This window comes from Mauremys mutica, chromosome 12 (genome assembly GCF_020497125.1).
Source record: "Mauremys mutica isolate MM-2020 ecotype Southern chromosome 12, ASM2049712v1, whole genome shotgun sequence".
Lineage (NCBI taxonomy): Eukaryota > Metazoa > Chordata > Testudines > Geoemydidae > Mauremys > Mauremys mutica.
In genome coordinates, this window is record NC_059083.1 from 31,390,582 (window position 1) to 31,415,953 (window position 25,372).

General features: G+C 47.6%; 1 protein-coding gene across 2 annotated transcripts in view; it reads right to left on the bottom strand.

Annotated features, from left to right (window-relative positions):
* LOC123345533 (zinc finger protein RFP-like) overlaps positions 1–25,372 on the bottom strand; it is a 47,823-nt gene that overhangs the window by 20,835 nt on the left and 1,616 nt on the right. The window contains exons 2-7 of one of the 2 annotated variants that reach the window (XM_044982511.1): positions 24,219–24,314; positions 23,403–23,633; positions 22,781–22,803; positions 22,115–22,230; positions 20,241–20,372; positions 17,730–17,860 (exon numbers count right to left, since the gene is read on the bottom strand). The exons of the other annotated variant lie outside the window; for it this stretch is intronic. Coding sequence (XP_044838446.1) covers positions 20,281–20,372; positions 22,115–22,230; positions 22,781–22,803; positions 23,403–23,633; positions 24,219–24,314 — 558 coding nt within the window. The 3' untranslated portion in view covers positions 17,730–17,860; positions 20,241–20,280. Of the gene's footprint in view, positions 1–17,729; positions 17,861–20,240; positions 20,373–22,114; positions 22,231–22,780; positions 22,804–23,402; positions 23,634–24,218; positions 24,315–25,372 lie in introns of those variants that run through there. 2 annotated transcript variants of the gene reach the window in all.

Sequence of the window (25,372 nt, forward strand, 5' to 3'; positions counted from 1 at the left end):
TAGTAAAATACTGGGAGGTGATTTGGGCCTGTGGCTTTAGCTTTGCATACATTTGTTTTATTTACCAGCATATTTTAAACATTTTAATTAAACACATACAATTTAAAACCAAAAACATTTAGGGGTAGTAGTTGTGGGAGACCATCCAGATAATATGAATGGTTCTGTTTCCCACATTGTTTTGTTTGTTTGTTTTTAGGAACTATGTTACCTTTTTAAACAGATAATGGGTAACTGTTTGCCATTTAATGCCAAGACTGATAGAGAACTCAGCTAAATGAGTGCTTACAGTAAGCTGAGACTTTTTGGTTGTGGCAAATAGTAAATGTGATTATTGGTAAACACAGTACTTACATTACATGTACATTTGTCTACTGGTGGGTTGCTAACACTTTTATCCTTTTAAAACACTTTTTTTCAAGAATTAACACACACATTGCCCGTTATACAATACTTTGGTTTAATTATTAATTTTATCCCACATACAGGATCCTAGTGAGGTGTTTTTACTACAGGGCTTTGGAGCAACAGGCATGGATAAGCATACCCACTTTTGAGGAGTTTACTTGGTACAACCTTTAGTGTCCAATAGTTTCCCTTCCTTCCCAGCCCAATTGGCTTGAGGTTTGAGGTAGCCAGAAGGATCCCAGGTGCAATCTGTGGAGTGGGCTAACTTTCCATCTCTTTGCTTCCAGAGCCTGTTGGTGTGCAATTTTAACAATTTCTTTACTTAACAAATTTTGTCTTACCGTACTGGAGACATACTGCATCCAGTTATATTGATAGGTATTAAACAATTATTTTTTTCTTTGCTTTAACAGATGTATTAAAACCTTAATTTTTTTTTATATTACCCAAAACATTTTATGTTTTAAATATTTGCATTTCAGTACATGTTATAGCTATTGCAGTATGTTTTTTTTAACTTTTATTTTTGATTTTTTAAAAGACAAAAAACATTTTTCTACCCCTTTCAGGGTGGCATTGATTGTCGCTTAAAAGATTCCTTTCTTTTACAAATACCCTTGCTGATTGCAGGCAAAACAGAGGAATTACCCCCATATTTTCCTGTGGTTTTTTTGTTTTATAGGCAGGCCAGGTTTTAATGGGTTCTACTTTTTAAGAGTTATGGGAAAAGTATTCCACTGTTTAGTTATTAAATTCATGAGGTGGTGGACCTCAAGTTTTTTCTCTTATATAGCAGACCAAGTTTGTAATGTTTTTCCTGCTGTGTTAAGTTTTAAGTTTATTCACAGGTAATAGCTGAGAAGCATTATTACCATATTACCTTCAAGGTTTTTTTCAAAAATCATACACACTATACGTTGTTACAGGGGTACTTACTAACATTAAATGTATTTCAATGTTTAATATTAACAATAACATTTAGCATCAAATCTCTTAAAGGGATCTTGTTAGACCATGTCTTTTATTTAGGCAATTTCTTTTGTGCTGGCAGTTTTTACCTTTCTTTATCAGTTAGGTAATTTGCATTAACACAGGCTTGGCTTTTGGATTCAAAGCCATTAGCAGAGCTCAGAGACTTTGTCTTAAAAGGGACACAATTAACTTCCACCAGAGTTTTAATTTCTTTCCACTTTCAACTCCTGCTTACAAAACACACAGAGATCTGAAAAAGAAAACAGTCTATTGCGGCTCTTTTTGGAGCCCTAATAGGATTTTAATTTAGTAGCATATTTCATTTGTATTTTTTTTACCCCTTTTTACAATATACACTGCACATGTCCTAGGGAAAAAGCACATTCCTTCTATATTACAACTTTTTTTTTTAAACATTAGCCATATCAATTTTTACATACGATGTAACTGTTTTTTTTTTCTTACAGAGTTTTCATGTACCCTTATTAAAAGTGACAGTCTGATTACACAGAGCCATTTTAAGGCTCAGTGTTTTTAACATTGCTTTTTTTTTTGTTTTGTGCACCTCACCTCTGCTGTTGCTTCAGAGGGGCACTGTTAAAATATATATTTTTTTAATTCTTTCACTACAGCTCTTATCTGCTATTGTTACCAAAAACAAACAAACAAACAAACAAACAACCAAACAAAAAGACTCCAGAATCTCTCCCTATTCTCCTGATTTTGACTGCCCTATTGCAGCCATGACTTGGTTTTTATTTAAAAAACATTTTAAATTTTATAAAGAATTAAGTTACCCCTTAAGGGTTAAATGCTAAATCCCAAAGCCAAACAACACTAATTACCTGTGTCTTGCAAAAAGGTTTGTTAGTTTTGCAACTTTGAATTAAGAGTTAAATGAATTTTTAGTGGCATTAAAAACAAAAACAAAAACAATTTATCTTACACCTACAAAACAGGAGTTTTACAAACCAGATGTGCTGGTTTAGCTTCTTAGAACTTTACATATTTTGACAGACAAATAGATACATACACATTTTCTATTCCTTTACACTGCTTTGTTTTTACATAGCTTTATATATATTTGGATTATTTACAGGCATTCTTTTGGAAAAGGGCCCATTTTCCCTTTAGAATGGCTGCAAAGAAACCAAGAATTCTCTCTTTAACATGGTCCTTTTTAACATTTTCACAAAGTTTAACTGCTTAATTCTCTCCAGCCTTTGTAGAGTTAACTTTTCACTCTCTTTCCATAAATCACTTGTTTATCTCCCAAAATAACACCTTTATCACCTCAGATTTCACCATTTTAGGTATTGTTCCAGGGGTTTATGCCTGCACTTACTGCTTTTCTTGCTCCTGACATTAGGCCCTTAGGGCTTCCAACCTGTTTTTCAGTTTTTTTATCTGTTGCTTGCCTGCTTTTCTGGGCCCGATCCTGCTTTTTGTCCTTTTTACAATGAGATGGGAGTATTAAGGGGGTTGGATCGATCCGGGGTGGGTTTTTTGAGAACGGGGTAAAGGGGAGCACTCGGTCTGGTGGTGGGAGAGGAGGCTTTTAATAAAGCTTTTAACTTATTATTTGAATATTTGAGAGAGGCGAGTTTTTGATTTTGTCCAGCTACGATTTGCCTCTTCCCACCACTGAATGAAACAATTAACCTCTTCTTTAGCCAATTTAGTTTTAGGTTGGCCGAGTTTGTCCTTTAAGATGTCCACTCGGTCTTTGTTCCAAGATTTTAACAGTGGCCACTGAGTTTTGGGATCCCCCTGAGTTAGCCTAGACCATTTTTCCAGAAATTTACAGGAGTCTGGACCCATCCTAAATACATAAAATGAGCCGGCGTTCGTTTAGGGAACTGTTCCCACTTAGACGTCTGGTTACCAGTACAGGAGGACTTTACACACCAATCGCACAAGAAGGAAATTCGGGTTCGTCAGAGCAACACACAAAAGGAGCCCACAGGCTACTGCCTCAATTGCCCTTGCTTTCACACCAGGGGTTTTACCCAAAGTGTGGTGCGGCTGCAATTGTGCAGATTCCACTCACTCAGACCACAGGGACAGGAACCCCTTGGTCAGCCGATCCCCGGACAGAGATGGCACCCAGACTCAAACACTCCACAGGAAGACGGATAGACACAGAGACAGGACAGTCCTCAGTCCGGACAAAACACAGAAATAATTACCTGACCAGATTCCTGATGTCAGATCCCGGGATCCCTACCAGAACAGAGTGGGAACCAACAGGTTCAATGGCGTAGACTTCACTGTGGTCATGCACCTTTCTGTTCTGGTGGAGGACCGCTCGGGCCAAATGCCCAGGTGCCGGCTGCCACGGTCGTCCTACAAAAACAGTCAGGGCTTGGCTACACTTACAAGTTGCAGCGCTGGGAGTTACAGCGCTGGTCATGCAGCTGTGGAAGGGCCAGCGCTGGAGTGTGGCCACACTGACAGCTACCAGCGCTGCAGTGTGGCCACACTTGCAGCACTTTCCAGCGCTGTATTGAGAGGTGCATTGTGGGCAGCTATCCCACAGAGCACCTCGTCCCGTTTTGGCGCCGTTTTGGCGCTGAGTATTGTGGGAAGGGGAAGGAAGTGTGCGGGTCATTCCGCTTCCTGTTTGCCAGCGCCCCGTGGTGCATCGCTTCACATCCCAGCATTCACTCTTTCCAGCAGCGTTTGGCGCCATTGTGAGTGTCTTTCTGTTACTCTCTGTGTGAATCGCGATTTCTGTGGCAAATGGAGCCCGATCTGCTGAGGACTCTGCTGATGAGTGTCACCAGCACAACACGTTTGGCAGTCCAGCTATTCCTTCAGCTCCAAAGTGACAGTGAGGAGTCCGACGATGATATCAATATGGATTTGCCTGCCGCGTGTGACACTAAAGTGCTTGCGGCATTTACGGAAATGCTCAGCACCGTTGAACGCCGCTTTTGGGCTCGGGAAACAAGCACTGAGTGGTGGGATCACATCGTCATGGAAGTCTGGGATGACGAGCAGTGGCTGCAGAACTTTCGTATGAGAAAAGCCACTTTCATGGGACTGTGTGCTGAGCTCGCCCCCACTCTGCGGCGCAAGGACACAAGATTGAGAGCTGCCCTGACGGTGGAAAAGCGAGTGGCTATTGCAATCTGGAAGCTGGCAACTCCAGACAGCTACCGGTCGGTCGGGAACCAGTTTGGTGTGGGAAAGTCGACCGTGGGAATCGTTTTGATGCAAGTTTGCAAGGCAATTAATCGCATCCTGCTAAGAAAGACCGTGACTCTGGGGAGCGTGCAGGACATTGTGGATGGCTTTGCACACATGGGTTTCCCTAACTGTGGAGGGGCGATAGATGGGACGCATATTCCTATTCTGGCCCCCCCCCACCTGGCATCAGAGTACGTTAATCGTAAGGGGTATTTCTCTATGGTTCTCCAGGCGCTTGTGGATCACCGCGGGCGTTTCATTGACATTTACACAGGCTGGCCTGGAAAGGTGCATGATGCACGCATCTTTCGGAACAGTGGCCTGTTCAGGAAGATGCAGGCAGGGACTTTTTTCCCAGACAGGAAGATCACAGTAGGGGATGTCGAAATGCCCACTGTGATCCTTGGAGACCCCGCGTACCCGTTACTGCCTTGGCTCATGAAACCCTATACAGGGAAGCTTGACAGGAGCAAGGACCGGTTCAACTACAGGCTGAGCCGGTGCAGAATGACTGTGGAGTGTGCTTTTGGGCGTTTAAAAGCCCGCTGGCGTTGCTTGTATGGGAAGCTAGACTTGGGGGAAAGCAGCATCCCCGCGGTTATATGCGCTTGCTGTACCCTCCATAATATTTGTGAAGGGAAGGGTGAAACATTCAGTGAGGCATGGACCACCGAGGTTCAAGTCCTGGAGGCTGAATATGCACAGCCAGAGAGCAGGGCTAATAGAGAGGCCCAGCACAGGGCTACAAGGATTAGGGATGCCTTGAGGGAAGAATTTGAGGCTGAAAGCCAACAATAATGTTTGCTGCCTTGCATGGGAGTGAATTGCACTGCTTACACTGTTATTCTATTATCCATAATAATAATATGATTTGTAGTGCCTCTTTCTTTACTGGGCTAAGGTATCTTTCACTATCTGCTATAATAAAGACTGTTTTCAAAGCCAAGAATTGTTTTATTGAAAAGAAAAAAACTTCCTTGACAGACAGACAGACACACAACATTTCATGAACACAAGAGGGCAGGGGTGTGGGTTGGTGAACTGTACAGTCACAAGTTTGCATATGCCCTGTCTGGATTGCTGTTTAATGAATCCTGCACTTCAGGGTTCATATACTGCATGGTGATGGGGGTTGAATGCAGAGGGTAAGGGTGGTGGTAGGTATCAGGGCTGGTTGGGGAACATACAGGTGTTGGAGGCAGCTGGTGGTGGTAAGAACCTGGATGCTGGGGAAAGGTGGTTTGAGCTGACATTGGGGCACAAGGCACAAAGGACGGGGCGGGTGGGGGAGTAGCACGGTAGTGCTCTGCTTGCATGGCAACGAGTGACTCTATAGACTCCACTTGGCGCTCCAGGATGCTTAGCAGCCGCTCCGTGGTTTTCCTCTTGGCCACTGCATTTCTCTTGCGTGTCCTGCTTTCTTTCTCTCGCCAATCCTTCAAGTCCTTACTCTCTCGAGCAGACTGATTAAGAACAGTTTTCAGCATGTCTTCTTTGCTCTTTCGGGGATTTTTTCTCAAATTTTGAAGCCTCTGTGATGTTGAACATCTGGGCAGTCCAGTAGTCAAGGTCACTGTAGAAACAGAAATGACAACATTTAACACGGGCAGCATTGTATCCACTATCTCCAGACATGAATTGTTACACTGAGGGAGTGAGTTCTTATTTAAGCATTCTTTTACCCACACGCATAACACTACAGAAGCCACGACATGGTGAGTGAGCAGTGCTTATATGGGGAGAAGTGGGGCTTGGGTGTAAGAGGGGAGCTGGTTGCTTCGGGTAATCTGGAGTGCTAGAGGGGTTGAGTGAAATGAAGATGCAGATGCAGGGGTGATCTTATCTCCCTATCTCTTCACTAAAGAGTCTCCCAACATTTTTCACAGGACTTAATCCTGGAAGATGTTTCCCTACTGCGAGTCACTAGGGAACAGCGGGGGGCTCTTTTAGAGCAATGTGGATTCCGCCCGGGACCCTATGCGGCTTGCCTGTGTTCAGAAATGGTCCCCCCACCACTGGCAGAAGAGTGGCGCGGACGCGTCACCGTCACTGGGACAAGGGACACAGTGGCTCTGCCTATAAACCTGCGCAGGCATATTGCCCACGCTCTGGATGAAGCTTTTGCTGAGATAACTGAGGCAGATTACCGCGACGTGATAGACCACATCAACGGGCTATTCCACATCTAGAGGCTGGCATGCATGCATCCATAACCCCCCCTCCTCTCCAGAAACATTTCACCCAGAAAATAAAAGCCGCTTACCGGTAACACGCTCCTCTGCTTGTCCTTCTGCAACTGCTGGCTGCTGCGATTGGGTGCTTTCCTCCTGGCTTGAGAAGAGCTCCTGGCTGCATGCCTCCAGGGAATCTGCGGTTTCTTCCCCCATGCCAGGAGCTTCACTCGCGGTTTCCTCCCCCCCCCACGCCTCCGCCTCCGCCGCCTCCTCCGCCTCCTCCTCCTGTCCCCCAGCCTGCTCAGAAGTGTCCATCGTTATCCTGGGATTGGCAGTGGGGTCACCCCCAAGTATCTCATCCATCTCCCTGTAAAAACGGCAGGTCGTGGGAGCAGCTCCGGATCGTCGATTCCCCTCTCGGGCTTTGTAATAGGCACTCCGCAGCTCTTTAATTTTCACCCTGCATTGTACTGCGTCCCGATCATGGCCCCGATCCAGCATGGCCCTTGATATCTGCTCAAAGATATCGTAATTCCTACGGCCGGAGCGCAGCTGTGCCTGAACAGATGCCTCACCCCAAACACTGATGAGGTCCTGCAATTCACCAGTGCTCCATGCTGGGGCTCGTTTGCCGCGTGGAGGCATGGTCACCTGTAACTGATTAAAACTGATTGCACTCCACACCTGGCTGCAGCAAACAGGAAGGAGATTTTTAAATTTCCCGGGGCATTTACAGGGCGGGTCACCTGAGGCAAGAGCAGTAGAGTGCAAACTGATGTGCAGAGTGGCTGAACAGGAATTCTGGGATAACTACTTATTCCCTGGAGGACAGGTAAAGCGCTGGTGAGTGTCCACACCTGCTGGGCAGCGCTGGATCACCAGCGCTGCACTCCTTATACCCCTGCCGGGATGGGTTTTCAGCCAGCGCTGCAACCAGGGAGTTGCAGCGCTGGTTGTGCCCTGCAAGTGTGGACGGGGTGTTGTTGCAGCACTGGAAAGCCTCCACCAGCGCTGCAACTTGTAAGTGTAGCCAAGCCCTCAGGAATCACACAGCCCTAGTGAAGACGGTTGCCATCTCGGTGGAACCTCCAAATTGTCAAAGTTAGACTCAGGACTCACAGTTTGTCAGACCACTCTGTTTTATTAGCACAGCGCTTCTGCTAATAACACCCAGATAATGTGAGCACCATGCAAAACACAAACCATCTTATTTATACAGATAAAAGGATGAGAACTTAACAAGATAACAAAGGGAGCAGAATCAGATAAGTTTACCTGGGCTAGGCATGCATATTTTATTTCCTTACTAATTACTACCCATCTTCTGTTAATGTTTTGCCATTAGCACCATTGTTTATGCCTAATGTTTCTTTTCCTGGCACCTGTATTTCAACATTTCTTATTTCTGCTTAAAGGTACATACAACATTTCTTTAATCCATTCTTATTTTTACAATATAATTCATTCTACTTTCACACTCCCATCCTGGCTAATAGTCACTAATGGACCTATTATCCAGGAATTTATCTAGTTCTTTTTTGAATCCTGTTATAGTTTTGGTCTTCACAGCATCCTCTGGCAAAGAGTTCCCTGGGTTGACTTTATATTGTGTGAAGAAATACTTCCTTTTGTTTTTTTAAAACCTGCTGCCTATTAATTTAATTGGGTGACTGCTAGTTCTTGTGTTATGTGAAGGATTAAATAACATTTCCTTATTCACTTTCTTCGCACCAGTCAAGATTTTAAAGACCTCTATCATATCCCCCTTAGTCATCTCTTTTCTAAGCTGAAAATTCCCAGTCATTTTAATCTCTCCTCCTGTTTCATATCCCTGATCATTTTAGTTGCCCATCTCTGTACCTTTTCCAATTCCAATATATCTCTTTTGGGATGGGGTGACTAGATCTGCACACACTATTCAAGGTGTGCACATACCATGGATTTATAGAGAGGCAATATGATATTTTCTGTCTTAGTATCTATCCCTTTCTTAATGATTCCCAACAGTCTGTTTGCTTTTTTGACAGCTGCTGCACATTGAGTGGATGTTTTCAGAGAACTATCCACAATGACTCCAAGATCTCTTTCTTGAGTGGTAACAGCTAATTCAGATCCCATCATTTTGTATGTATAGTTGAGATTGTTTCCCAATGTGCATTACTTTGCATTTATCAACATTGAATTTCATTTGCCATTTTGTTGCCCAGTCACCCAGTTTTGTGAAATCCCTTTGTAACTCTTCACAGTCTGCCTGGGACTTAACTATCTTGAATAGTTTTGTATCATCTGCAAATTTTGCCACCTCACTGTTTACCCATTTTTCCAGATGAATATGTTGAATAGGACTGGTCCCAGTACTGACCCCTCAAGGATACCACTATTTATCTCTCTCCATTCTGAAAACTGATAATTTATTCCTACCCTTTGTTTCCGATCTTTTAACCAGTTATTGATCCATGAGAAAACTTCCCTCTTATCCCATGATGGCTTACTTTTCAAAAGTCAATTTAAATTAATTTTTTTTTAATTTATATATTTTTAGAAATCTAGACCTGTTATGCGTTTTTGTGTAACTTGCATTATTCTTATGTTAAATTTGCATCATCCTAACAAAACATTTACTTTATTCATATCTCTTTTATATATCTCATTCGTCCTGACACCCCCCCTGTAAATTCGAACACCCCTCCTAATTTCAATTCCTGGGGAAACCACTGAGTAGAGCTGTGAGTGGCTGGCAAGGCATCTGGTGCCAGAGCAAATGCCTGGATAGTGGAGCAAGCAAGAAGTACACCCTGCTCCCCATCAGGGTGAGAGGTGAACTCTGCAGATGCACCTCTACATTCTGGGTCTTCACTGTGAGTGCTGCAGAGGGAGAAGGGGTGGGCACGTTAAAGGAACTTTTGGTTGCTTGAATTAAAACCTGAGACAAAACGTCACTGCCCAATGTATTCCAGGGTGGTTGTTTCGCTCATGGTTTTATCTTTATTAATCCAGCTTGCAGCGTTTCCCCAAAAGAATGCCATGTGATTTCTCTCCTTTCATTAAAAGTTTCTGTTCTACACTCAGACTCCATGGTTGCGAGAGGGGAAGTATTGCCTCTAGAGGCGCCCAGGGGTGTGTGTAATTTTCTCAGGTTACTGGGTGGGGCTGGAGCCGGTTCTGTTGTATTGTTGAAAAGGAGCCCCTGGGGTTTGTACAGGTTTTTGTATATTGCCATTCCTAATATCTGATTTGTCTCCATTTATCCTTTACTGTAGAGACTGTCCAGTTTGGCCGATGTACATAGCAGAGGGGCATTGCTGGCATATGACGGCGTAAAACCTGTAGGAGAACACTTCAACCTCCCTGGCCACACAATAGCAGATCTTAAGGTGGCCATCCTGCAGCAAAAAAACTTCAGGACCAGACTCCGACTCCGGGAGTTTGTTTAACTCGGTAGGGTCTCGGAGCTCCACTCCACAATACCCTTCTTTGCTAATGATGCAGTCACGGAATTCTGGGCAGAATTCCCCGGCTCACCAGCACTCAGCAAGCCCCAAGTTAAATGGTGCCTCCCAGAGCATGGTAGGGGTACTGCAGTATGTGGATGCTCAGAAGATGTTTGCTGAAGGAACAAAGGGGGAACTTCAGCCTGATGCCGCCTTTTCCGATCCTGAGAACGAGGCCAAGAGAAGAATCCTCTTCACAATCTCTCCTAGTACAGGAAGTGTAAAACAGTCTCCGTCTAACAAGCACAGTCCCCTGACTGCAAGCATTCGGATGGACTGTGGCCAAGCATACATGCAGGATGGGAAGAAACGAGGTCGAAGGAAGAGATCCTCCCCAGGGAATCTAAACATGAACTCTGGGGTGTCCCCTAAATGCAAATCCTTACCAACTGTGGCTGGACTCTTTACTCAGCCTTCAGGCTCACCGCTTAATATAAACTCAATGGACAATGACCAGCCTCCAGTGCTGAAAAAAGAGAAGCCCCTGATTCAGACCAATGGTGTTCATTACTCACCACTGACTTCGGATGAAGAACAGGGATCGGAAGATGAGCACAATAGCACCAGAATTGAGAGGAAAATTGCAACGATATCATTGGAAAGCAAATCTCCACAGAAGACTATTGAAAATGGTGGCAGTTTAGCTGGGAGGAGACAAGCACAAACCAGTGAGAACATGAATAGCAGTAAATGGAAGTCTACTTTTTCGCCAATTTCTGACATCAACCTGACCAAAACTACAGGTAGCCCATTGCAGGCTGTTTCATCTCTGAGCCAGAATTCCCTGTTTGCCTTTAGGCCGTCCTCTGAGGATGGCATGGCCATCGATGCCAAAATTGCAGCACACACACGGAAAAACATCACCATGTCCTCCTCTGGGATGGACAGACTCAGCCCCAATACAAACTCCGCTAATGGATCCATGTATAACGGTGGACTGACCACAGACATCGGTTTACACAGCTTTATTGATGGTGCTTCTCTTCCGCATAAGACTTCAGATGTGACGACCCTCAACTCCTCTCTGGGTTTTCAGTCACAGAGGAGCAAAGATGTGAGGATTTTGGAGACAACCCCCTTTTTGAACAAGAGGCAGCTTGAAGGCCTCGGCAGCATGAAAGGAGAAGACTTAAACCGGTCAGGGGTCAAAAGTAAAGAGCTCAGTGAATTAACCATTCGTCCAGGGGCGGCTTCTGAAAAAAGTTCCTTGCAGCACAATGGCAAGGTCGGCAAAGGACGGGACCGAGATGTGGAGTTTAAAAACGGCCACAACCTTTTCATTTCTGCTGCTGCTGTATCTTCTGGTGGCCTTCTCAATGGCAAAAGCCTTTCCACTGGTGTCTCATCTGCAGGCAACCCAGCACCTTCTGTTCAGACACACCATCTTTTTTTAAACACATTGACCACTGGATCGCAGTTCCCCCTGGGTCCCATTGCTTTGCAGGCAAACCTCAACTCGGTGACAAACTCCTCAGTATTGCAGTCCTTATTTAATTCAATGCCAGCTGCTGCCAGTCTGGTCCACGTGTCATCAGCTGCAACCAGACTGACTAACTCTCATGCTATGGGGAACTTCTCTCCTGGGGTTACAGGTGGAACAGTTGGAGGTATTTTTAACCATGCGGTGCCTTCTGCCTCCTCTTCTCATCAGTTTGGAGCCAGTTTCAGCAGCAGTGCTGTTTCTAGCAGCACAATGCTGAGCTTACACCCTCTGCAGGCTGTTGCCAGCACCTCATCCTTCCAGCCCCACTCCTCTAGCTTAGTAACATCCAGTGAGAACAGAGCTGCCCAACACCTAAACAGAGCGCCAGTGCAGTGTTTTTCATACCCCTCCTCCACCCCCTCCTAATGTTTCATTACCTCCTCCTCCTCCATTACTCGCTTCTAACTCTGAGCCTGCGCTTCTGCAGAACTTGCCGTCCATCCCAGCTAACGATGCTTTTTTACCATCCTCTTCTGCTGCTTCTGTCCAATCTGCTAATGCTTCTTTGTCTATTAAGCTAGCTTCTCTTCAGCACAAAACTTCCCGTCCCTCCTTTACAGTCCATCACCCACCTCTGCCCCGTTTGGCGCTGGCACAGACCGCGCCCATGATCCCGCAGTCCAACGCAACTGGCACGTCCGCTATGTGGGTTGCACTTGGCATGCAGTCTCCTTATGCTTCGCACCTTTCTGGGGTTAAGCCACAATAAAGAGCTTGCTTAGCTAACCGTTCTTATTTTGTAAGGTAACTAGGATTTCTACCTCAACCCAATGTGACCTATGCAAGGACAACGTGGACCAACTTCACTCAGCTTCCACTGAAAGGTGCTCGCCTGGCCTGGCAGGGTTTCTACTCTCTTACTACTGGACAAAGTAAACAAACAAAAGACCTAAATAACAGAGAAAAGAATATTCTACTGTGAATCGGAGTTGAAAAAAAACTGCAAAGGAAAATGCTGAACTTCAGTTCATCTGCAAATTTGACACCATCAGCTCAGGATTAAACAAAGACTGTGAATGGCTTGCCAACTACAAAAGCAGTTTCTCCTCCCTTGGTTTTCACACCTCAACTGCTAGAACAGGGCCTCATCCTCCCTGATTGAACTAACCTCGTTATCTCTAGCTTGCTTCTTGCTTGCATATATATACCTGCCCCTGGAAATTTCCACTACTTGCATCCAACCAAGTGGGTATTCACCCACGAAAGCTCATGCTGCAAAACGTCTGTTAGTCTATAAGGGCCACAGGATTCTTTGCTGCTTTTGTAATAAGCATGTCATAAAAACAAATTTTATGTTTCCAGGATCGCTGCTTTTATAATTTATACTCAGGTCAAGGAGAATATCCCTGGAATTATTAATTTTTAGGAGGGGGTTCACAGGACTTGACATTTTAGTGAAAGGTGTTCACAAAATGTTTTTTTAGTACATCAGAAGCAGGAAGCCTGCTAAACAACCAGTGGGGCCACTTGATGATCAAAATACAAAAGGAGCGCTTAAAGACAATAAAGTCATTGCAGAAAAACTAAACGCATTCTTTGCTTCAGTCTTCACGGCTGAGGATGTTAGGGAGATTCCCAAACCTGAGGTGGCTTTTGTAGGTGACAAATCTGAGGAGCTGTCACAGATTGAAGTGTCACTAGAGGAGGTCTTGGAATTAATTGATAAACTCAACATTAACAAGTCACCGGGACCAGATGGCATTCACCCAAGAGTTCTGAAAGAACTCAAATGTGAAGTTGCGGAACTATTAACTAAGGTTTGTAACCTGTCCTTTAAATGGGCATGGGTACCCAATGACTGGAAGTTAGCTAATGTAACGCCAATATTTAAAAAGGGCTCTAGAGGTGATCCCGGCAATTACAGACCGGTAAGTCTAAAGTCGGTACCGGGCAAATTAGTCGAAACAATAGTTAAGAATAAAATTGTCAGACACATAGAAAAACATAAACTGTTGAGCAATAGTCAACATGGTTTCTGTAAAGGGAAATCGTGTCTTACTAATCTATTAGAGTTCTTTGAAGGGGTCAACAAACATGTGGACAAGGGGGGATCCGGTGGACATAGTGTACTTAGATTTCCAGAAAGCATTTGACAAGGTCCCTCACCAAAGGCTCTTACGTAAATTAAGCTGTCATGGGATAAAAGGGAAGGTCCTTTCATGGACTGAGAACTGGTTAAAGGACAGGGAACAAAGGGTAGGAATAAATGGTAAATTTTCAGAATGGAGAGGGGTAACTAGTGGTGTTCCCCAAGGGTCAGTCCTAGGACCAATCCTATTCAATTTATTCATAAATGATCTGGAGAAAGGGATAAACGGTGAGGTGGCAAAGTTTGCAGATGATACTAAACTACTCAAGATAGTTAAGACCAAAGCAGATTGTGAGGAACTTCAAAAAGATCTCACAAAACTAAGTGATTGGGCAACAAAATGGCAAATGAAATTTAATGTGGATAAATGTAAAGTAATGCACACTGGAAAAAATAACCCCAACTATACATACAACATCATGGGGGCTAATTTAGCTACGAGTCAGGAAAAAGATCTTGGAGTCATCGTGGATAGTTCTCTGAAGATGTCCACGCAGTGTGCAGAGGCGGTCAAAAAAGCAAACAGGATGTTAGGAATCATTAAAAAGGGGATAGAAAAAAAGGCTGAGAATATATTATTGCCCTTATATAAATCCATGGTACGCCCACATCTCGAATACTGTGTACAGATGTGGTCTCCTCACCTCAAAAAAGATATTCTAGCACTAGAAAAGGTTCAGAAAAGGGCAACTAAAATGATTAGGGGTTTAGAGAGGGTCCCATATGAGGAAAGATTAAAGAGGCTAGGACTCTTCAGCTTGGAAAAGAGAAGACTAAGGGGATATGATAGAGGTATATAAAATCATGAGCGATGTTGAGAAAGTGGATAAGGAAAAATTATTTACTTATTCCCATAATACAAGAACTAGGGGTCACCAAATGAAATTAATAGGCAGCAGGTTTAAAACAAATAAAAGGAAGTTCTTCTTCATGCAGCGCACAGTCAACTTGTGGAACTCCTTACCTGAGGAGGTTGTGAAGGCTAGGACTATAACAATGTTTAAAATGGGACTGGATAAATTCATGGTGGCTAAGTCCATAAATGGCTATTAGCCAGGATGGGTAAAAATGGTGTCCCTAGCCTCTGTTCATCAGAGGATGGAGATGGATGGCAGGAGAGAGATCACTTGATCATTGCCTGTTAGGTTCACTCCCTCTGGGGCACCTGACATTGGCCACTGTCGGTAGACAGGATACTGGGCTAGATGGACCTTTGGTCTGACCTGGTACGGCCGTTCTTATGTTCTTATGGGTTGTTAAAGTTTGGGACCCACTGCCCTAGATATTGAACCCGGGCCTGGCTGCTGCCAGCTCCCCCCAGCAGAAGGGTTATATTAATAAACAGTGAGGGCCTCCACAGCCACACACAGACTTGCATTGAAACAACAATAGGTGGGAACTAAACCCCCTTGAGTGATTTCAGTGGCAATGTGTGCACAGAGGAGCCTTGGCTTGATGGTGTCTTGCTGAACATCTAACCACCCGCGTGGGACCAGCTGGGCTACAGGGGCTCCCTGGGTTAAGGTCAGAGGCAGCTGGTGTGTGTTAGTGACAACGCATGAAAATGGCAACAATTCATTAATCTGGAGCAAACCTGGAGCTGATAGGTGATTTTATGGTAAATCCAGATTTATGTCATTGCAATCTAAAGGTCACAGCCGAGCCCCTTCAAAACACGAGCTAAGAGCTAGAAAGAAGAGTTCAGGTTTTAGTTTTGTAAAACTCCAAACACAAAAGGGAAAGTAACAATCCAACCCATTCCCCAACCCAATCCTCCACCCTGTTCCAGCTGCCCCAGTCTCTTCCTGTCATTTTCTCTCCTTGGGCCAATACCGAGTTCATTATCACTGTGTTGACTGGGTCTGCTGGGAGGAAATACAAGCCAGGGATCCATGTTTGGGTTTTGTCTGACTCTGGGCAGAGGAGTGTCAGGCGGAGAGAAGGGACAATGGGGACTGCTCAGCACACAAAGCTGGACGTGCTCAAGTCCACAATTAGCAGCAATTGCTCCTCTGCACAGGCTCTTTGCTGCTGGAGCTCCCCGCAAATGTTTCCCACCAATGCATTTCCCTCCACAGGTCTAGATTCTGACTTGGGTTGTCCCATTGCTTCTTTGACCTCAGCAGTTAGCCAGTGTTTCGGACCATCCTAGGTTCTTCCGTTGGCAGGAGAAATTGATTATAGGAGTCAGGTATTTCTTTGGTGCAATCTGTATTAGTTACAAACAATATCCACACATTCCTGTGCCCTGAACACAGTACAAACAAACAGCAGCCGGCAGTTTCTTAACTCAGAACTCCATGTCTGCCTTTCCGGGGAACCCTGGGCCTGAAGCAAGCTCTGTCACACTGTTTCCTGCTGGGATCACACTCAGGACTGGTTCTCTTGGCTTTCTGCCTCACGCACACCAAGCTGCCAGGCAATCCCTCAGCCCCTGTGTTTTCAGCCAACTCCAGGGAAACCCCGCTTAGGCCTGCTCTACACTTAACACTTAGATCAACCTGGGAATGCTATTCAGGGCTGTGAAACTTTGTGTGCTCCGAGTGCCATAGCTAGATCGACCTAACCCCCGGTCCAGACAACGGAATTCTGCCGGTGACCTTGCTACAGCCTGTGAGAAAGGGGGATAAACTAGAGCGATGGAAAAAACACTTCCGGATGCATATACACTATGGCACTTCAGTGACAGCTGTAGCTCTGCTGTAGTAGCAATAATCTTCCTGAGTCCTGGTCTACACCTAAAACTTAGGTCAGTGTAGCTACATCGCTTAGAGCTGTGAAAACTTTCACACCATGTGTGATGTAGTTAGGTCAATCTAACACCTGATGTAGACGCAGCTAAGTCAAGGGAAGAATTCTTTGTTGCTCTAACTACTGTGTCTTCTGGAGGTGGATTTACTACATTGATGGTAAAATCTCTTTTATCGACCTAGGAAGTGTCTATGCTAGTCACTCATTTCTACTGGATATTGGGATGAATGCACACTCCACAGTCCCTGGGTCTGCTTCTCCCAAGCTCCCGCTTGGTGCGGAGCTTCCAGCTTCTTCCCAAACTGCCAAATCCCAATTAACTAATTCTGTGTCCCTGCCACCCCACATATGCCTGTCTCCAGCTCCACATTAATACTGCCCCACAACTCCACATCAATTCTGCCCCCAGCTCCTCCACCAGTTATGACTCTGTAGCCCCCACATCTGCCCCAAGGCCCCTTTTCTCCTCTCATACCTGGTGCTGCAGGGAGGGAGGGGGAGGAGTTTCCAGGAGTCATAGAGCTAAGAGGCCAGAGGCTGGGTAGACAGGAGTCCTCCAGGCCATAGGGGCTAGGATTACTTGGCTAGAGAAACCCATTTTTCCATTCCCATCCTGGGGCAGTGATGGGATTGGCTTCTCTACCACACAGCAGCCTCCAGGGTCATAGAAACGGGATGATAGAAAGGCCACAGGGAGAGGTCACAGAGACAAGGGTGTGTGAGGCTAGAGAGGCTGATTTCAGGGCTCCCAATGAGATATTTCCCCCGCCCCTCCCCTGCGTGTCTCAGGGACACAGTCTGAGCCGGGATCCCATCCCCACCCAGAGCCAGGGTTGGATTCTCTCCCCAGGGACGGAGCCCAGCGGGAAAGTGAAGATCGGGGCCTTGTCACCAGCATCGATAAATGTCACCTGCCCCCGGTCACAGTCCAGACAAACCCGGATCCTGCTGGGGGCCCAGCTCAGGGGCAGGGGGGTATCAGGGGAGGTGAGAGCCTGGAACTGATCCCCCCACTGCTCCACAGCCCAGATCCCCCCCTCAGGGCTGAGGCTGATCTCTCCCTTCCTCCTCACAGACTCTCTGGCCACCCCCACAGCCCAGCATCTCCCATTCCCCACCTCCACCTCCCAGCAATGTCTCCCCGAGGTGAATCCTTCACAGCCCAGCACACAGCGCTCAGTGCTAAATCTCTCAGGGTTGTTGGGCAGTCGCTGCCATGTGTCTCCCCGTCTCACACGTTTCCGATCCTCAGATATGACGAGTTGGGGATGAGCCGTGTCTGGATCCAGAGTCACATTCACTGGAGAGAGAATCAGAGCGTTAGGGGCAGAGCTCAGCCCTGGGGGAGTCTGCGGCCATTTCTCACACTCCCCAGCAGCCCCGTCCTGGCTGGGACAGGCCTGGATCCCAGGGAGCTCCCTCTGTCCTGGGCACCTGAGACTGAGCAGGGATGTCACTGTAGCTCCTCAGGGTAGTGATCAATCTATCGGGGATCAATTTATAGAGTCTAGTCTAGACACGAATCGATCCACGAGCTCTCTCCCCGTCAACTCCGGTTCTCCCCTGCTGTGAGAGGCGGAAGCGGAGTCGATGGGGGAGGGGCAGTATCTTAGCTCGACACCCCCCCCCCCCCCACCTCTTAGCATAGACCAGGGCCTAGTGTGTTTCTCATTTGCTTCCAGAAGCTTCAGCTCCCTGCTCCCTCTGCTGGGGCTGCTCCATTCCCAGGGGCACAGACACAGCCAGGAAGGCGTCAGAAGCTTTTATTGAGGAGGGAGGAGAGGAGGCTGGTACCAGCTTTATACCCCAGAGGGAAACTCCCTCCCCTAATGCAGCCTCCACTCCCAGGCCCGGGAACAGAGAGGAAGGTGCAGCACTTAAGACCACAGAGTAGGAGCTGGCCTTGGGTGGGGGAGCCCCATCCCCATCCCAGAGAGAAGGGAGGAGCTGGCAGCATCACAGGGAGAGCATCTCTGCAATCCAGGACACAGTGAGCAGCTCCAGTGGGAGAGCCCAGCCCTGCCCACAGGAAAGGCAGGATGTTGGAGAACAGTGATGGGGAGACCCCTTGCACTAGGGCAGGCCTGCACAACTTGTAAGTCACCACGGGGCACATTACTCCAAAGAAAACAGCTGAGGGCCAAAACCCCCTGGCCCCGCGGAAACACCCTCCCCGCCAGTACCTCCCGGCCCGGCGAAAGCACCCTGCTCCAGCACCGCCCAGTCCTGCAGAAACAAACCCTCCTTCCAGTGATACCCCACCAAACCAGCTGTGGGCCAAAAAGGAAGGTTGGGGGTGGGGAGGTGATACTTGATTTTAAATCAACCAGGGGCTCTCAGCTGAAGAGGTGGCTGAGAACCCTCAGGGTCAAATTAAAGGGCCCGGGGCTCCGGCGGCTGGGGGAACCCGGAGCTTTCCGGGGCTGGGACAGGGATTTAAAGGGCCCAGAGCTCCTGCTGCTGAGGGGAGCCCGAGCCTTTTAAATCCCACCCACAGCCCATCCGCTGGAGTTGTGGCCAGGATTCAAAGGGCTCTGGGCTGTCCACAGCAGGAGGAGCCCTGAGCCCTTTAAATCCCAGCAGCAGCCAGGATTCAAAGGGCTCTGGGCTCCCCGTGGCTGTGGGCAGCGCAGAGCCCTTTGACTCCGGGCCGCGGTTGGCAGTTAAAGGGCTCTGAGCTCCCCGCAGAGTGCCGTGTGCGGGGGATTTAGAATCTTCCCGCAGGCCGCACAGTGAGGCTCCGCGGGCCGCATGTTGTGCAGGCCTGAACTAGGGTGAAGCAGAGGGATGTGTCAGCCCTCAGGGCAGAGAGCTTTGTTCAGGTGCTGCTCAGTGAGAGTTTCTGTTCAGCAGCGTCGGTATGAGCTCAGCACTAAGGTTGGTGTTAGGAGTGTTTGTGTGATGTCAGCTTTGCATCTCCCTAGGAGTTCCGGACCTTTAGTAGGTGTTGGGAGTGGGGCACAAGGTCTCACTACCAGTGGCTCTGCACACTCTGTGGCCCTGGCCCATTACTCCTCTTCCCACCAAGTCCCTGACCCCTGGCCAGGCTGGGAGCCTTGGCTCCTGGGGAGAGCCCTTGACCCTCCACCTGCCCTGGGTGGGTTTCTGGGGGGCCTGAGAGCAGTCCCTGTCCCATGTCCCCGCTCCCCGGAGTGCACCATCCAGGATAGGTGGAGGGTAAAAGGCTCCCCAGTGCTGCTCAGGCTCCCTGGGTGGGAGCCTAGCTCTGGTTTCTGGCCTGGCCAGAGGCCAGGGCCTCAGGGGAAGTCGAGGAGGGGTGGTGCCACATAGAGGGGCCAGCGCTCAGAAAAGGCTCCAATCTCACCCTGTCATAAGAACATAAGAACGGCTGTACCTGGAATGATTGTGTCCCATTGATTGCTCTCAGTCCACCAGGTTTCTGTGATGCCTATTATATCAATATCCTCCTTTATCACAAGGCACTCTAGTTTATAAAGCCCTGGCCTGTGTTAATGCCCCGCCCACTGATTAAGGCTCAGCCAATTACAAGAGGCTTCTAGCTTTCAAACCTTCCTTTGAAGCTCACAGCCTCCAACTACCAGCTACAGCACACAGTCCTTCAAACAAACAAACAACCAAACAGACTGACAAACACAAGCTCAGCACACAGCAAGTAACCCCCAAACACAAACACACACACACTACAGACAGTCACTTACCCCACAGATGCTGTATTTGCTCCTCCTTCACCTGGAGAACTCAGTTGCGAAACACCCTGTTAGCAGCCCCTGTTCGTCTGTGTGCTCTGAGTGGTTCACCTCTTTTTCTCTCCGGTGCAGACGGCAAAGTGTCTGGAGGGGGAAAAGATAAAACAGGTGAGATTTCAGGCTTCATATTTATAACAGCGTCAGTCTGATCTCCTAGATCTGTGTTTTCATCATGACACAGAAAGAGACGGAGACACACTCAGGTATTTAATGTGAAAAGGTCTGTAACCTCTTTCCTCTCTCATTCAGGCATCTCCCAGCAATGGACCCAACATCCTTTTGAACTCCCAACTTGTCAAAAGACATGAAATTGTGTAAAAGATCCTTGAGTCCTGATTCTGTCATCTCAGATCTGCTTAGGCTTCGTCAGAGGAAGTTTGAATCACAAGACTGAGGTCCCAGTTATACTGGCAGGGCCAGCTCTAGGCACCAGCCTACCAAGCACGTGCTTGGGGCGGCACCTTGGCAGGGGGCGGAGACTGGGGTTTGGTTTTGTAGTTTTTGGTTTGGACAGGCAGCGCTGGACGGGGGGGGGGGACTTGGGCGGCGCGAAGGGGCGCTAGAGGGCGGGGACTTGGACGGTGCTGGGGAGGGGGCGGGGACTTGGGCGCGACACTCGGGGGGCGGGGATTGGGCGCTGCGACGCGGGAGGGGCGGGGACTGGGGCGGTGCTGGGAAGGGGGCGGGGACTTGGGAAGCACGATGCTCGGGGGCGGGGACTTGGGCGGTGCTGGGGAGGGGGCGGGGACTTAGGCAGCGTGAAGTGGCACTCGGGGGGGGCGGGGACTTGGGCGCTGCGACGTGGTGCTCCAGGGGGCGGGGACTTGGGCGGGGCAATGCGGCGCTCGGGGGGGGGGTTGGGCGGCGCTCTTTTTTTTTGCTTGGGGCGGCAGAAATGTTAGAGCCGGCCCTGTATGCTGGTACGCCCTGAAGGTGATATTAGACATTGGACTATGAACTATTTCTGAAAAAACTCTTTACAACTAGAAATCTTGTTTTGTTTTTTAATAGAGTTTAGTTTAGTTAATAAGAAATGGCTGTAGTGTGTATTTGGGTAAGATCTGAAACATTCATTAACCTGGCAAGTAATGTGTCTGATCCTTTGGGAGTGGTAAAACCTTTTTCTTTTATATGATGAAATAAGATTTTCAGAAATAATCGTATTTGACATAAGGGGAATGTTGCCTTAAGTAGCCTTGTAATTAAGTGATAGTTCATAAGTTGCTATATAGGACAAAGAGATGTTTTGACCGCACAATGTGCTTAAAGACACCAGACACCCACAATGTGCTGCCAAGAAGCAGTTAGCAAAGTCCAAAAAATCCCATGTGGAGAAAAGGGTCAAAGTGACCCGTGCACATCAGTGTGAAATGACTGGTAATGAATGAATTAGAAACGAGAATAACTTGAAAATAGCTTGGACAGCAAAAGTCCTTCCAGTTAGAAGATACTTACAATACATAACACACAAAGGTGATTGAAAAGAACTAATAAATATATAATCTGGATGTGTTAAATACGTCAGACATTGGAAGGAGCATCATACGATAAATGACCCGCCTATGCCCCAGGAGAAGGTAAGTGGGCAGTATTTCTTTCAGTATGTCTGTCATTTCTTACTTTAACAGTAGTTGTAATAGCAAGACATACTTTTGGAACAAATAAGGGGTTGAAATTAATGAGTCTGAATGTCTTGGACTCTAAGTGTGTGGCATTCTCATCCAATCATTAAATAGAAGCATAATATAATTATGAACCAATTACCAGCGCCATTCTCAATCTCAGATACTGATCCCAGTTTCCCCTACTAGATCCCTTCTAGGTACCTTTGAACTTCCTCAGAGCCTCCAGTAGCGCAATAGTTTTCTGGGAGAAACCACTGACTTGCTCTTCCAGTTCAGGAGAAATCTCCTCTGGCTGCTGCAACTTCCTCTTCTTACACCTATAGAGAAACAATGTCATGTGATTACAGTTCATTGTGAGACTCATTATAAGTGGTTGCTAGGGAGTCGCTGCTCTAACGGGCCTGGAGTTACAATTCTTCTGCTTCTCCCAGCTGCAGAAATCTGTCCCCTAGGAACTAGACTGAGGCACAAACTCCCACCTCCCCAGCTCATTCCACACAGGTCTCCAAACAGTCCTCAGGCGGGAGAGACTCTTGACCACTGCTGGCCTGGGCTGAATGGTAACCAGGGCCCCAGCAGTGACAGGCCCATATTCCATCCCCACTATCCTGAGGAGGCCAGTCCCCCAGGGAGGTGACATCTCTGGGAAATACTTGAGGTCAGTCCTTCCCACTGAATGGAGAATCCCAGAGTTTTCTGTGCAAGGGTGAGAACCTCCGGATGAAGTTGTTCAGAGAGATTTGTATCTAGACTGTGACCTTCCCCACACATTTTGCTGTACAGCCCTGGGAGATGCAGTGCTAACATCACCATTAAGCCCTTTCCAGTATTGTGAAGTGCGAGGGGGAGTGAGAGGGAGCTACGTACCTGCTCAAGGTGCTTCTGACATCCTAGAGGGGAGGGAGAGGGAGAGAGAGAGAGAAGAAAGTCTGTCAGTTCCATTTGATGCACACAGGGGATCCCAGGGAAGGGATTTTGCAAATATGGGGAAGAGAGGCCCTGCCCTGACCCCAGGGCCATGGATTCCCTGAGCTAATGGGGCTTTTCCATCTCTAAGATCTCTGTCTGTAACTCTGCAAAGAACAATAGTCACTCACATGTCAGCAATGCACACGCCGAGTTACACTCGGATCTCTGACTGCTGGCTCCAGTGCTTATGATTCAGGAGCCCTCCCTTCCCTGTGTGGGGATCTGGGATGGTTCTAACCACAGGTGCTGGCTTCTAATTGTCCCTGGAGGTGCTCAACCCCAGTCCCTGCCCCGACTCCGCCCCTTCCCCAATGCCACACCTCCACCCTCCCTCTTATCACTGAGGCAGATGGGAAGCGCTGGGAGGGAAGGGGAGGAGTTGATTGATGGGCAGGAGGCGCTGGGGACAGAGGGAGGAGCTGGCTGCCAATGGGTGCTAAGCGTCCACTAATTTTTTTCCATGGGTGCTCTAGCCCTTAAGCACCCACGGAATCGGCGCCTCTGTTTCTCCCTGTCTCACCTGCAGGAATTCACTTGCTGGCTTCTGACACTTCCCCTCCAGTTCACTGATCAGCTCACTGAGATGGGAAATCTGCTCGCAGAGTTTACTGACATTTTTATTCTGCATCCTCACAATCTCCTCATCCAGCTTCTTCAGCTGGGCCAGCAGGAGTCGCTCTTGTTCCTTCAGGAACTGCCGCAGTTGCTGAAATTCAGACACAATCTTCTGCTTTTCGGTTTGTGTTTGTTTCTGTATGAAATAGGGCAAGGGCTGGTCAGGGACATGGATGGAGCCTAAGGTCCTTTCACGGAGAGCTGAGTGTGCAGGAGGGAAAACTTAGTTGAAAATCCTAAGATTTCTGACATTTGACTTTACCCTAGGGAGAGGATTCTCTCACAGCTTCCCCTTCAGCCCCTGTATCTCTGAAAGGGAGGTTTCCATGTCTGTCATGTTAGTATATTATGTCATTCATGGTCTCTGGGAATTCAGACCCAGAGCAGCAGGAGGCAGGACTCAGCACTACACTGACAGAGACACCAGGGGAGAAAAAAGAAAAAAACATGTTAATGCACGAAATGACCAGACGCAGTGGACAGCACCTCACAGGGACATTCAGTTCACTTGGGGGGGATTTCTGGGCAAGTCACAAGAGCTAGACATTAACTGATCAGCTGAAATGGAAGCTTAGGGCGTGTCTATGCACAAATCTAACCCAGTAATTCATGGTCATGGAGAAACACACACAAGCCCACGTTCACCAAGGCCACACAGGAGTCTGCCGCAAACAGACCTCCCACTGCCAGTCTCTGCTGGGTCATAACAACAGGCACCTACCAGATACTCCTGGCTTTTCCCCTCTCCAGTCACTTTCAATCCCAGCAGCTTTTCTCGCTCTGCCCTCAGAGTGTTCAGTTGGGTCTGGATTTTTTCCTGAAGAAACAGAAAGGATTTGGGAACTTGAATTTGAATGGTTGAGAGGGGTGTGGAGCTTTTCGTTTTTTCATCCAAGATGACTGTTGGTCCTAATCACTTTGTGACATTAGGGCCACCAAGGAGATGAAACCTTATCAGTGCAGACTGGGAGTGTGTCATTATCAGACTCGTTACCAATTCAGATTCAGTCTTTTCAGTAATTAGAGAGAGATCTCAATTATAACCAAGCTTTACTGGTATTTGTGAATTGATGAGTGGTAAAGAGCATAACTGGACATTGGAGTCACATGGGGGTGAATCAATAAATCTGTTTTTGAAGTTTAATGAACAAAGTGATACAAATCCCAGAAGCCACCAGGGTTTCAATATGGGCTGGGATTTCAGCCCTGAAGCCCTGGGGACTTCACTGGTTGGGCTGAGCTGGTCTAGGCCCCAGGGCAAACCCCATGAGACGTCGGGAGGCCATTCGTCTGGTTGGAAGCTGCGCAGTCCCAGTTTTGTGGAGCACTATTCGTGTCTGGTAGGGTCCCAGCACTGGGTGTGGCTTCATCCGGTGAAAAAGAGAGAAGAGGAGACCGAGGATGCAGGAGGACACCAGTGAGGGTGGGGGCAGGGGTGAGAGTGGCACTTCCATGCAGAATGATGCAGGTGGGGTCGAGCTGACAAAGGCGGGGGAGGGCCCAAGCAGGCTGATCGATTCAGGTGCGGGAGGGCCCCATGCTGGCAGGCGTGGGCATGTCCTATATTCTGGGGATGCCTCAGGGCCCCTCCTAATGAGGCAGATTTGTATAAGGAATTGTTGGGAGTTGCCCCAGTGCTGCCCTAAACCCTTTCCGTGGCAAAGCCCTCTGGGTAGGTCCCCACTGTCCCATTCCCTGGTAAAGATCCCGGAAGCAGTGCATTGTGGGAGATTTCTAAAGGCTGCCTGGTGGGACTAACAGAACAGGTCTGGCTGGTCCTTGCCCACGTACACAACAGAACAGGTCAGACTGGCACCGGTCAGCTCCAGCCTGGGGTTGGTTTTGCTACAACCCAGTGTAATCCCAGTGGTACTT